General features: G+C 38.6%; 1 protein-coding gene across 2 annotated transcripts in view; it reads right to left on the bottom strand.

Moving 5' to 3' along the window:
* LOC131038914 (uncharacterized) overlaps window positions 1–14,229 on the bottom strand; it is a 65,926-nt gene extending 51,697 nt beyond the window's left edge. Inside the window, exons 1-4 of one of the 2 annotated variants that reach the window (XM_057971494.2) lie at window positions 14,056–14,229; window positions 13,900–13,962; window positions 13,668–13,799; window positions 61–117 (exon numbers count right to left, since the gene is read on the bottom strand). In XM_057971494.2, coding sequence (XP_057827477.1) covers window positions 61–117; window positions 13,668–13,799; window positions 13,900–13,962; window positions 14,056–14,070 — 267 coding nt within the window. In that variant the 5' untranslated portion in view covers window positions 14,071–14,229. The remainder of the gene's footprint in view (window positions 1–60; window positions 118–13,667; window positions 13,800–13,899; window positions 13,963–14,055) is intronic. The other variant, XM_057971495.2, reaches the window with a different exon arrangement.
* Between the last annotated feature and the right edge of the window lie 846 nt (window positions 14,230–15,075).

The raw sequence follows: 15,075 nt of genomic DNA, 5'->3' as shown, positions 1-15,075 counted from the left end.
TACAAGAGCAAGAAAAGAAAAACAAAATCCAAGTAAGTTTATTGATGAAGTAAATGTTACCAAGAGAAATGCAGAAACCTTGGAGCAATCACCCAAATGTGAAGGAGGCACAAGAACCTTTGAAAGGGGAAAAGCAAAGAAAAACCCCTTGTGTTATTATGAATGAAACAATGCTTAAAATGAGAGAGAGAGAGAGAGCTCTTTACAATAATGTCATTAAGAAGAAATGAAAGAACAGACATCTCTTAAATAGAGATGAGAGGAGTTACAAAGTTAACTCCCAAATCTATAAATGCCACCATTCATAAAATGTGTGTCATGTGTCCACATCCTCTTAAGGAGGAAATCTAATATTCCTTAATAAAGAAAAATAAAAGAAATGACTTGTGCTCACACATGTACTAGAGGACAAATTACATGTAGGGATTCCAAAGAAATATCCTAAACTAAATACAAATAAACCTAAGCCAAGTAAAGATTAAATACTCTAACAGTTAACAGGTGGATTGAAGGTTATCTAAAGAACTATGTAGAAGGGCAACAATCAGCATGGATCAGGTGGTTGCATTTGGGGGAATATTGTTATAACACAACCTACCACATGTCAACTAGCATGTCCCCTTTCAAAGCACTCTATGGATATGATGCTACCTCCTTTATGGACTTAATTCTTATAGACAACCGAGTTCCTAGTGCTAAGGATGTTGTGCAAAAATGCAAGGACATTCTCAAAGCTCTCAAGGAGAATTTGCAGCAAGCTCAGAACCAGCACAAACTTAATGCTGATAGGCACCGAACTAAGCAAACCTTTGAAGTAGGAGACTTGGTGTTCCTTCATTTGCAGCCTTTTCGACAGTCATCAATTAAGGGTAGCGGAGCTAAAAAGTTGAAACCTCGATTCTATGGGCATTATCCAGTAATCAGGAAAGTGGGGCCTATGAACTGGAACTAACACCTAATAGCAAAATTCATAATACATGTTTCATGTCTCAAAAAGGCTCTCGTACAGCAAGTTACTCCTTCGACAGAGCTACCTCCTCTTGACTACAAGGGAAAAATCATCCTAGAACTTGAAACCGTGCTCAATATCAGGGAGAAAAGATTAAGAAACAAAGTGATACTGGAGTATTTAGTCAAGTGGAAGGGATTGTCGCCTGAAGATGCTACTTGAGAGGGCATAGAGATATTCAAACACCCTAGTCTACAATTGCTTGTGGTTAAGCAACTTGGGGATGGGAGGATTGTCATAACCCCCCAATCTCTAAGGCCTAGTTGGCCTTCCTTGCAGTCCTCTTTAGCACCCGATAATCATGCTTTTGGTTTCTTATTATGCTAATAATTGGGATATTTTTCTTTATATCCTTGTGGAAGCTTTTATTTAATTTAAGCTTTGTTGTCTTTTTGTTTTTACCTTTGGTTTGCTAAATATTGGACCTCAAAGATTAACAAAGCAAGCCACTATGTTTGAAGTAAAGTTGTAGCCTTAGTGATATACATCTTTCAAAAAGTATTCATGAACCCTTCTTTCACCTCTTCATTGTCAAAAGGAGGAACTCTCCCAAGCCTTTAAGCATGCAATTTGGGAAGTAGAGCATAAGTTGCCATATGAAGTAGGGTGTTCCACTGCCATGTCACAATGGCCTTGAAACGCTCCTCATATAATCCTAAATCTACATTCCTACTATGAGTTGCTTAGGGTGTTCCACTGCCATGTCACAATGGCCCTGAAATGCTCCTCATATAATCCTGAATCTACATTCCTATTATGAGTTGCTTGCTTTTGTCATAACCCCCAATCTCTAAGGCCTAGTTGGCCTTCCTTGAGGTGCTCTTTAGCACCTGATAATCATTCTTTTGGTTTCTTATTATGTTAATAATTGGGATAGTTTTCTTTATATCCTTGTGGCAGCTTTTATTTAATTTAAGTTTTGTTGCCTTTTTGTTTCATCGACCTAAGGTCGGCTCCTCCATAACACGACACACTTTCCCTATTTAAGGTGAATCATGGTCTCTGTCATGTATGATGGGTTTTAGACAAATCACCTTTGTGCACAAAGGTTATTGGGACAAAAATCTCCATAGCCAGAGCCAGGTAGGTCGTCCACCCTACACTGGTAACTCCTTAGCATCGCAATTGTCTATTTGGGTGAAGTATGATCTTGTTATTTATCTTCACGAAGTTTGAGGAATAGAGCGTGGGTCGAATACGAAGAGGAACCTACAGTTATTTTAGAACAAGGATCCGTTGGATACCTGGAACAAACTTAGCTTGTCTTTGCCTTTGTCTTTGACAGGGCAAAGCTAGATATTTCGATAGCAACTGGTGTGGATACATGAGTGGTTGGAAGGGAAATCATTTCAGCACATTCGTCACAGATCCAGACCCTGAGGAATCGCAGCTATTCTAACCTGTTTGGTTTGTCTTGTGGTGGGAGATTCCAATCGTTAATAGGCTTGCCGACTTCCAACGCCAAAGCACCGGTTTGTATTGATTCAATTCATATGCGCAGGTGATATTGAGAGTGCAATGTATTCAAAAATGTTGAATCCATGAAAGAAGTATAGGCTTCAATAATTGTGTAGAAAATTATCTGAAGGTCTGAGCTGTAATGATTTTAAGTTCAATCAATTAATACAATTTGGTTATGTGTTGATTACAACCTAGGTAACCCTATAGCACTTTGATGTTCTTATTAATAATTATACCGTCTGCCTAAGCATGATTTGATCTTGAACACACAGAATGATATATTTGCACAAGGTTAGTTTCAGATTTGATTGGGTACCTTACAGCTTCATTTGCCCAAGCATGTTAAAAGTCTCATAAATATATCCAAAATTAGTAGAGACTACATTGGTATATCTAATGACCCACACAATAAGTGAGATGAAGGAGCTAACAAATCTACAAACAAAATTTCAAAAAAGAATTAGTCAAATGACAAAAATGCAATGCCCAAAATCTCCAGTTGTTAAGCAACAAACTTAAATTGATGCACACAAAGTCTTTTCATAACAAGTGAATGCTAGGCAAAAAGTGAAAATAATTTTTCAATTAGAAACATTCATAATTTAATAATAAAATTATAAATCTCTTAATTCACAATGGACCACCGATCATTAGCAAGGATCTTCTGCTTCACACTTTTTCCTTCATCATTAACTATAGCGACTCCTACACCTCAAGCATCCTCTCTATCAAATTAAAGAGGCTAGCATATCTAGTTTCCATGAGGTTGACGAATTCCTTCTTCAAAAAAGTCTTGAAGAAAGTGAGGTGTTCTGGCTGCGAATGAACGTCTATCGTAGACACCTAAAATTGACCATTTACATTTATACTTAATTCATCTAATTCTCCATCGTCTTTAATAATTAGATAATATTTTATTATTTAATATTTCTTATTTTTGTTTATTTCTTTTAAGTCTTAAGATAATTAGTTAATTTAATTATTTCTCCCATCTAGCCTATCTTATGCCTTATATCCTATAAATTAAATTGAATAAATTCTATTTATTTTTTTATTTAATCATCTTCTACATGTACCATCCTCCAACTTTTCTTATTATCTCTAATCTAATCCTAATCTACCCCCTAATCGTTTGCACACACTTAATCCTTGATTAAATAAGATCAACCCTCTCCCATCAAATCATGTGCATGGCCTTAGTTCCATGTCACATGAGTCTTGTCCCCTCATGGTACACTCAAGGAATTTTGAATTCCTATATTCTTATCACTCTCTTCTTTTTGGAATGCGAAGACAAACATTGTCTTTATAGCAAGATCGCCTTCCGCACTCCAAAGTACCATCTCTCTCTCCTCTCACCTCATGGTGCCACTTGACACAATCCCATGAGGTGAGATCCCACTCAATCCCCTCCCTTGATCCTATCAAGCAATCTTGACCCTTCAACCAAAATCTATATATATATCCAACACTTTACCATTTTATCTCTCTCTCACTTCCTTTGCAATTGAACGTCGTTTGTTACCGGATTTTCTTGAGCACACATCAAATTGACTATCACGGGCAAATCTACTCAACGACAGTGTAATTTTGTTCCATTCTATGTTAATTTGAATCTCTTTCACCCAATCTAAGTGTTTGTTTGTTATTTGTGTTATTTGATTTAAATAGCTAGATCATTCACTTTGGGACACAAATTTCATGCACACATTTCAAAATGTGTGCATGAAAATAGTTTCAAAGTGAATAATTTAAGCAATAAAAAACAAATGACAAGCAAAAACTCAAGATTAGGCAAGAGAAGACCAAACCAACATAAAATTCAGTATGAGTGAACTATGTCAATCTCCTCATTATGTAGATTTGCCAACGATGTTCAGTTAGATGTTTGCTCACTTGAAAATCCAACAACATAACAATGCTTGGTTGATAAGGAAGTGAGTGTCAATAAAATGATTAAGTATTGGAGTTTTATAAATTGTTGAATTTTGGATGGATAAGATCAATGGTTGAAATTGATTTGGTCCTCTTACCTTATGGGATGGTGCCAAGTTGCACCATAACCATAAGGTGAAAAGAAAGAGATGGTACTTTGGAGTGTGGAAAAAGATCTTGCCATAAAGGCAAGATTTGTCCTCATATTCCAAAGAGAAGAGAATGATAAATAAAAGAATTAAAAATTCCTTGAATGTACCATGAGGGGACAAGACCCAAGTGACATGTTACCAAAGCCATGTGCATGATTTGATGGGAGAGGATTGACCTCACTTAATCAAAGATTAAGCGTGTGCAAATGATTAGGGGTAAATTAGGATTAGATTAGAAAATAATAAGAAAAGTTGGATGGGACATGTAAAGGAGGATTAAATAAATAAATTATTTATTTAATTTATGGGATAGAAGGGGTAATGTAGGATACATGGGAGAGATAACTAAATTAGTTAATTAGAAAAAATAGACAAAAATAGGAAATATTAATTAATTAATAAATATTATTTAATTATGATAGATGACGGAGAATTAGATGAATTAAGGATAAATTGATCAAACACAAGTGGTCAATTTTAGGTGTTTATATTTTGCCCCTCTTTGAGATGGTGTTACGAAGTAGATTATTTCAAAGAAGATTAAGACATAGCACCTAGAAGAAGATGGTTAGATTCGTGTAGTCGGAATAAAATGCCTATCGTTATATTTGATAATATTTGTTATTTGCCAATGTATTAATTGTTTGTATTAAGTGGGTTGTCACTCTCAAGTAATTAATGTGTCGGTTGGTTGACGGTTGTGTTCCTCTCGGCAACCGTCAGGTCCTTTAAATATGTTGTGTATTGCCAAGGAAGGGAGGACAACATAGTCGGGTGAATTGTGATCCTTGGCTGACCATCTTTGGTCTTCTTCTCTATAATAATTGCATGTGGGAATAAAGATATATTTTACTATTGTGTCTGGCATGCATTGTCATGTATATAATTATGTCTTGTATCTAATTTATTAGTTGTAGTAGCAAACATTTTGGTGTCATGCCTTAAAAGAAATTGGGTCAACCTTGCGTGATTCATGCCCTTAGACCCTAATAAAGGTGAGACGAGGCCATAGGGTGATCAAGACCAAGCGATTAGGTGATCCATTGACCCTTGACCAGAGGGAGCACAGGGACGAGTCAAAGGCTGGAAGTACCCGGAGTGTTGGGACGCTGAAGGAACGCGTGCGTGGTCGAGAGTGCAAGGAAAGCACCATAACGTAGTGGTCACACCAGTCCACCCAGGTTTGGCACACCTAGAAGCACCCAGAGTGTTGGGGAGGCTGGAGTTGGACGTGTAGAGGATGCATGTGTGGCTGAGAATGCAAGGAAAGCACCAGAACATAGCAGTCGGAACAGTCCACCCAGGTTCGACACATAAGGGATTAAGCGGGCGAGAAACCAATTTGCACCGTATCAGGAACTTACCCCTCACCGAAGGTGACCAAGGTGTAGAGACGTAGAAGGTGGACGTGTAGAGAGATCGCGTGTGGCCGAGAGTGTAAGAGAGGCATAGGAACAAAGGTGAGAGCGAGACGGTCCAATCTAGTTGAATACACATGATACCTTCCGAGTGAAAAAAATGATGAACAACCTATTACAAGTTGCGGTGCACAGCACAAGGAGACCAAGGGCGCACACCTTGCAACACAACCAAGAGAAGTAGAAACTCCCCAAATTTATAGGGGATGGATCGGAGGATCTAGTATGCCATTGAAAGACCCACATAACAATATGGGATGCAAATGTTCAGGATGACCAGGATTACTGGTTGAAGGCATTTCCCGCCACCCTACGGGGAATTGCCATTGACTAGTATACAAATCTTGACGCTAATCACAAGACAGGATGGAGTGATTTGAGGAAAGCATTTCAAGACTAATTCAAACTGCTCTGTGATGACAATGAGATTGTTGCAGAGATTTACAACACCCAACAAGGCAAGACGAGAATATACGAGCATACAAACGTAGGCTCAAAAAACTGTTGAACAAGATGGAGAACAAGCCAGCCGATGGGTTGAAGAAGAGGTGGTTCACTAAGTGATTGATCCCCTTGTTGCACAAGAATATGAAAGTAGTGCCTCTATCCTTGTACGTCGATGCTTACAAACGGGCGATGGACATCGAGAGTGAAAACGAAGCATCCTCCCGAGGGAAGAGGAAGACTGATGATGATGAGAGCATCAAAGGTAGTAGTGATGAGGAATCCAAAAGCGTACAAGCCCTTCGACGGGAGAATGATGAAAGAATTGAAGATCAAGAAAGGAACCAATAAAGAGTGTAATGAACTATGGTGTATTGAGTGCAGAATTGAGGGGCACATGAAAGGTAATTGTCCAAGAAATATGTTTTGTGAGATTTGCCAAGTGTTGTTGGGTCATTCAATAAAGGAGTGTGCATATAATTTGAAGACTAAAAGTACGCAAGTACTCTTCACTCAGGAAGGGTCTATCCCATTGAAACACAAAATATATTGCGTGGCGGCAATGGAAATCAAAGAGGGCAAAATCAAATACAGTACGACTCCAAAGGAGGTCCTATCATACAATGCAAACAATGAAGTAAATGGGGACACTTTGTGAGAGACTGCCAAAATAAGAAAGACAACATACAACTATTGTGCAAATGGTGTGGACTCGGGAATCATGAAGACGTCGACTGCCCGAAGCAAAAGGGTATTAATATGCTAGATGTAGCAAAACAAGATGAGGCAGTTTTGGCAATCATGAGAGCACAGACGAAGAAGGCAATGTATTCAGACTCTTGTACGGAGAAGGAACGACTCCGAGAAGCAAGTGTCAGCGAAGGAACGAGTAACCTCCAATGGAATTGCAAGAGCGTCATTGCGGGAGTTAGAGAAGAACATAGTTCAAAAAGTGCTACAGACAACCATACCCATCAAGGTGGTAGACCTTCTTCAAACTGTCGCAACTGAGAGTGGCAATTACCAACACGGTCAGTGACAACACAGTTAGCCAAAACAATGCAAACCACAAGAGGAACCAACAAGGAAACCACCATCTGAAGGGAATGAGGCTAGTTATCCAATGTTGTTGATGGTGAGCATCGGGAGGAAGTTGGCGGTCATCGAGATGGAAATAATGGGAGAGAAGTTGACAAACACTATTGTCGATGGAGGCTTGGGAGTAAACATGCTACCAAAAGATACTTGGAAATGTCTGGGGAAGCCAACGCTCTGGCCGCCAACCTTCCACTTGGTAGGTGCCCACTAGCACGGCATCGAACCGTTGGGAACATTGATGGCACAAAAAGTAATGATTTGGACGCAACAATTTTCCTTGGACTTTGTAGTCGTCCCGTTACAAAAGAAGGCGTACAACGCACTCCTTGGGCAGGGATGGTTGATTACTGCCAAGGAAAATCATAATTGGAAGCGAAACACACTCTTGATTGAGAGTGATGAGAGGAAGCACGTCATCGATTTGAGGAGCCAGGCAGTGAGTGAAGGACTGGCATCCTCCAACTCAGAGTCCAAGGGTGGAGAGTTAGGTATGGACGAAGGGAGGAAAGGCATGAAACCCAACAATGAAGGGGTGCTCGAACTAAAAGATTGCTCTAAATATGAGACGAGTTCGTTACATGGACTATTCTGCTGGTAAATGGAAGACTACGCGGTATTTCCATCAACTTGTAATTTTCTTAAAGTTACAACTCTTGGTGAAGAGCAACGGATGAAAGCATGTAAAGATATGGATGATGCATCTGACACTACGGAGATGGAAAATGGAAGGAAAAAGACCTTGACAAATGAAGGCCCTCATAAATTGATCCAAAGTCATCTCTCTTTACCAAAAGTAGAAGTGCGAAGAAGCATATTGACGCAAGCAGGGAATAGAGAAAAAAAACCGTACGCAAGTCACAGGAAGAAACTGTCATACACGCTGTATAGACATGAGGGTGGGTTGTACAGGTTGAAACCATATGCTACGAGCATTAAACTGAATAGGTTGTATGAAGGACAAAGGAGCATATTGTACGAAGATGGAAAATGGAAGGAAAAAACCCTGAAGAATAGAGGCCCTCCATAAGTTGATCCAAAGTCATCTCACTTTACCAAAATTAGAAGTGCGAAGAAGAAGCATATTGATGCAAGCAAGGAACAGAGAAAAAAAACCGTACACAAGTCACAAGAAGAAACAGTAGTACACGCTGTATAGACATGAGGGTGGGTTGTACGGGTTGAAATCGTATGCTACGAGCATTAAATTGAATAGGTTGTACAAAGGACAAAGAAGGAGCATATTGTATGAATGAAAGCAATACGTTGTATGAAGCAAGCTAGGAAAGAAGAGGTCGTATGGGCCAAGGGCATACGAGGAGAATCTGTGCATAGGAGGAAGAAGAAACTATCCATACATCGTACAAAATTCACATGAAGATGGGGGCCACACCATATGGAACCCACATGCAAAAGGGAACAAGCACATCAACAAGACCAATCGGTACAATAGGCAGCCTCCCATATGGGCAGTGAAGATTGCACGAAGGAGAATAAGGGTAAATGTGAAATCGTATGGAGACAGGGAGCAAAGCATAAGCTTTCGTACGGTGGAAGGGATTCTGTACGTAGGAAGAAGTGACTATACAAGGGAAAAGAGTCTACACAAAGAGAAGGCAATGACTACCATACAGAAGGTTATTGTACATGAGTAGGAGTTCGTATGGCAGAAAAACACTAGCCATCCATATGAAGTTGGGCCCGTACAACAACAGAGAGGAAGACAACTGTATCAAGTTGAGAGAAATCCGTACGGGGTTGGGAGCACAGACATTCATACGAGGACGTTCATGTTGCAAGAAAGTCCATACAAACGAGTAGACTGTGAGGAGTTAAGTCCATACACTATACGGCATAGGAAATCTTTTGGTCTCTAGGTGGAAAAACAACCAAGGTCGTACAAGGCGAGAAATAATTGTTGGTAGTCGTACAAGGAAAGGAGGAAGTCGTACGAATGAGGAGTTGAGACCAAAACATACGCCAGAAGGATCGAGCAACTTGCCAAACCTACCAACCCGTACAAAGGGATAGACAAGTTTGAATTGATAGAAGTGTCAAATACTCTGTACGTAAGGAAGCCCTAAGAGAGAAGGGTATGGTATGGAGGGGTGATACCGTCACAAGGAAAAGCATTCAGCTGTACAACAAGAACACCAACATGTCGTACGAACACGAATATACCCAAGTTGTATGTGGAACCAAATGTTTTGTACCTACATCCTACCAAACCGTACGAAAGACGAGGATGGAAGAATCCGTACGTACCGAGGGATGGGTGGCCGTACATGAGAAAGGCTACCGTACTTTGGAGGGGTTTGTACAGATTCAAGAGCAGAAGGTCGAACACCCTGCAAACATTGTATCAGCACACAAATGGATTTGTACGAGGACTAGGCATGTCATACAAAAGTACAGGGTCGTCGTACTGGATGTCGTACGAGGGAAGAAAAACAAAGCAATCTGTATGGGTGATAGGCATGCATGAAGGGAGAGATGTCGTATGGGAAGTCAACAAGTCCGTATGGAGAATAGAGACCATACAAGGCACCTACTTAGCCATGCGGAGATTGTGCACCAACAACATTGCGAAATCTATATTTTTTTGGCTTCATCAACATTGTTTTTGACATTTAAAAAAATCAGAAAAATGAGGTGCACCATGGAGTTTTGTGGGGTTTTGACCCCGCAATGGAGCCCCTTGACCCCTCTGGGGGCATTGCCCCCAAACCCCCATTTGATTTAGCAGGTACACTACAAGTTGGGGTCGTCTAGTCCAAGTCATTGTTTGTCATTAGTCTTCCCGAATATTTCTTGATGTTTACTTGTCGTCTGGAACACGACTTTTTTTTGGGGGGGGATGATGTAGTCTGCATAAAAAGCGTATCGTTATATTTAATTATATTTGTTATCTACCAATGTATTAATTGTTTGTATTAAGTGGGTTGTCACTCTCAGGTAGTTAATGTGTCGGTTGGTTAATGGTTGTGTTCCTCTTGGCAACCATTGGGTCCTTTAAATATGTTGTGTACCGCCAAGGGAAGGAGGACAATATAGACCAAAGATGGTCGGCCAAGGATTAAATATAAATATAATATTTTGAAATTAAATGTTTATACTATTTATATATCTTAAATAATATAATATTTATATATTTTAACATCTTAAATATATTGTATGGTCGAATCCAACCCTACTTAATGAAAAAATGGTCATATTGGTCAACCTGTATCCAACCCCATACCTGATTCAATAACATAGGTTTAGGGTTAAGGTTTACGTTTATTTTTATTTATTTAGTCAATACTTTTAACAAGAGGCCGAGACATCTTGTCATGCATATGACAATTAGAAGACGTCTAAATGTCCCACAACTACAAGACATCCTTGCATCTAAAGGGCCCATCCCAAAGACAAGCCCTTATGAGGATGTTGTCCATGGGGATATTGGGAGCATGTTTTGTCCCCTTTGCATCACTACCAGGATGTCTCTATTCCCAAAAACATGGGTTTTTTCTTGAAGACACATCTTAGTCAATACTTCTTTTAACAAGAGGCCAAAACATCTTGTCATACATATGACAATCAAAAGACGTTTGCAAGTCCCACAATGTAATGTCCCCCTTTGGTGATACTTAGATTTTGTCTTCAAAAGGATAAATATAGCTTGCGACCAATACTATGAAATCAACTTCAATTTGCTTAAGCGAGTAATTCTACCTTAGTAATGGTTTCGATGCTTGGTTATGTATGTACATTTTAAGAGAAGTAATAAAATTAATAACGGTGCAACAGTCCGATTTGAATTACTGTCAATGGAACCCGATATAATGATTATCTTTAATAGGAATGGAAGTAATTGTTGTTTTTATATGATTATGCAATGAAGATATGAGGACTAGCCCTTATCTGTATAGCTATGCTTGATTGACCTTTGTACCCTATTATAGTGCGTACTTCACGTTGTTGCAGGTGGATGATATACCTCCCTCTTACTCAGCTGACCAAAGGATTCCCCTGAGTGTTGTGGCTATGCAATTTCCTAATCCTCTCACCTTGAAGAGGCTTACGATCTTGTATTAAAAACTCTCCAAGCGGTCATGACTGAAGAGTTGTATTCCAAAGGACATGTCTATTTATCACTGCCTCCCGACCATATTATGATGAATATTGTTATCAGTTTAGACTTCCCTAATCGATATCTAATCCTTAACCTTCAATTGATTAGTGGCAACTTCCATGTAATCCCCGATTAAATCTGTATTAGAATCGTTGTCCATTTCCCACTAATTTCCACATAAAAGTGATTAGTCTTTCTTTCTACTTTATCGATTATACTTGGCGACACTGTAAAGGAGTTTTGATTATTAGTTGACATCGTGTTACTCTAATCGTAATCATTAATCGCCCTGGACCATTTCTTAGTTGCTGCTATTATAATTCAAACTACGGCATTATTATTATTATGTGGTTGACCATCACAGGGTATTCATGTTATGGTCGGTATTCACGATTATTAATTGCCCCTCGCTTGGCTACCGATTTCCATATGGACTACCGTTGCTATTAACACTTAGAAATATACCTTCATACATCGATTACTTTCAGTATTGTGCCTACTATGCCATTCTTCTTCATCGTGAAGAGTGGATGATTGGTTGGTTACATTACTATATTTTTATTTATTAGATCCCCTTCATTTTAATTGTCTTAATGAATATTATATTTTATTATTTTTTTTATATTATTTATATTATTATTTATTTTTTATTTCCTTTTGAACTTCAATTTTATTACTATTTATTATCCGATCCTTAGTTCAGGAATGGGACATTACACACAATTACGATACATCCTTGCATCTAAAGGGCCATCCCAAGGACAAGCCCTTATGAGGATGTTGACGGTTTTTTCCTAAGGACACATCCTAGAGAAAAATGAAATCAAATAACCTACTCTACCTATCTAATACATAAAACACAAATCTATGTAATCAAGATGCATTTGGATTGGCAAGAACTGATTTACTCTCAAGTCAAGCCATAAAGCCAAAACCCAAGGGTAACATGTATGGTAGATATAGAAAGAAATGCTATTGTGGATGGACATCGCACAACACCAAATTGGTGTCTGGCTTGGTTGACTATAAACAGCCTTGTACCTATACATGATTTATCAACAGCTGCATAAAAAAAAGAGCATGGATTTCAATATCATTGAAATATGATGTGATGTCATGACCCCTAATGTTGAAAAGTTCAAAGATCATGAAAAAATATTAATGTGTGAAAGCCCTACCAACAGCTCAACCAGAAATGTAAGCAGAAACAGGGGAGAAATAACTAGATCAAAACCTGTAACCTAATGTCGGCCAAACAAATTAATTTTGCTGTTAATTGGCATCACTAGTTCAAAGATCATGAAAATTCAGGGTGAAAGTTCAAAGATCGTGAAAAATTAATAATGGGTAAAAGCGTAAAAGCCCTACCAAGCGCAACCAGAAATGTAAGCAGAAACAGGGGAGAAATAACTAAATCAAAACGTCTAACCTAATGTCCGCCAAACAAATTAATTTTGCTGTTAATTGGCATCGCTAGTTCAAAGATTATGAAAAATTGATACGGGGTGAAAGCCCTGCCAACAGCTCAACAAAAAAATCACTAGTTCAAAGATCATTAAAAAGCAACATGGGGTGAAAACTCTACCTGTATGTAGTAACATAGATCATTACTATAGGGACAGCTCAACTAAAAAAGTAGAAACAAGGGAGAAATCACTCGATCAAAACCCTTAACCTAATGTCCGTCAAAAAATGTTAATCAGAACCCTTAATATAGGATGAAATGGGATAACCTCCAGTGGTGAAGCATAAAGAAGCCTCAGTTTCAAATCACCAGGAGACATGATAGAGTGTTAAATTTATGTTAAGTATTGCATTCAACTCTAAGGGAGTTGTCACAGTCAAGCAGGGTACAAGTTCTGAGTGAATTTGACAGGAGATATCTACTACTCATAGCAATTAAGCCAAAGATTAACCCACTAAGTAAACTTACCGGATCAGAAGAATCTTTAAAAAAAAACACACAACAAACAAGAAAGTTAAACTCATAATTTTCTTGCTGTGAATTAAAGAATAGATATAATTTGGCATCTTACTGTTTTGGATGGTGTGTTGCAACCCAAACTAACCGAGCGCTGTGGTAAAGATTTTGATATAGACGTTCTTGGAATTCTTCTGGGCGTCTTCGCAATTTCGTTGCCATTGGAATCCACCGGAACTCGCCGAGGCTGCCATACAAATCCATCACTCTTTCATATATAACTTTGCACGTATTCACTGAACTAAACTGATTAAATTGAAAACAAAAAACAAAAGCGCAAATATTACCGTGCCCAGAGATCGCTTAGGAGTTTTGGCAAACTCCCTGATAATGTTCAGTGTCTCTCCTGTCTGAATAATTTTTTAAATAAAAATTCAGCATTAGATGTGATCTTTGTATTAACACAGGAAAATAGGTAGAATGATGGTATGATAAGAAAATACCCTTTTTCCAGACATGTGGACTCTGAGTCCTGCCTTTCACTTCACAAGACTTAGAAGCTTCCAATTCGATCAAACCCTCGATTTAGCAAATTAGAGGAAATAAAATTTAGAGATGCTCGTAATATAGGACTCGTAATTGAATAGCTGTACAATTCGACCGTTGCAATTTAATAGTATTTGAATGGGATACAGCAGTTTTGAGCCGCTTTAGGGAACTTCCTTAAGTGGGACGCGTGACTCTATTCATTGTGTTTGTTTATTAATTAAAAATTAAACTAGCAATTGCATCTTGGTGTGCAATGGGTACATTGAAAGGTATGGAAGGTCAATCACATAATTTTTTGGTCATTTCTTGAAATTAGTGTAGTACATAAGGTTAATTGTTAAGCCATTTAGAAAATGATGATGTTTATTCAACAATGGTCCTAATGAAAAAGTGATAGTTTTGAATCTATTGTGCATTCATTTTATGGGAAACCAAACATAAGTGAAAGAAGAAGATAATTGATCTCCATTACCAAGAGGCTCATGTTATGTTTGTAATAGTGAGAGAGAAGAGATGATAGATAAAGAGAGCGAGACATGTCTAAAGATAGGAGGAGAGGGGAAGAGAGAGATAGGGATGGAAATGAAGAGAGAGAGAGAGGGCGGGGGGGACAAAGGAGAGGTCTAGGAAGGAGAGGGGGAGGCGGAGGGGGAGCGAGAGGGAGAGATATTGATGGGTAAAGAGAGTGAGACATTTCTCAATAGAGCAAGAGAGGAAGAGGGAGAGAAATAAAGAGAGATATAGATGTAGAGGGAGAATGAGAGATAAAGATAGAGATAAGGATAAAGTTAGAGAGAAGGAGATACAAAAAGAGATAGAAAAGAAGAGATGTAGAGATACAAAGGGAGAGGAAAAGGGATATGTGTGGCCCAATTTGTAACTCGTACTTATCAATGTATATTTTGACATAGGTTGACACCTAGTAAGGTGGCTATACCTTTGGTAAATATTTGAACCACTAATGATAAGTTTAA

This window comes from Cryptomeria japonica, chromosome 1, assembly GCF_030272615.1.
Source record: "Cryptomeria japonica chromosome 1, Sugi_1.0, whole genome shotgun sequence".
Lineage (NCBI taxonomy): Eukaryota > Viridiplantae > Streptophyta > Pinopsida > Cupressales > Cupressaceae > Cryptomeria > Cryptomeria japonica.
The sequence above is the reverse complement of the archived record's forward strand: the minus strand, read 5'-3'. Positions and strand labels throughout refer to the sequence as shown.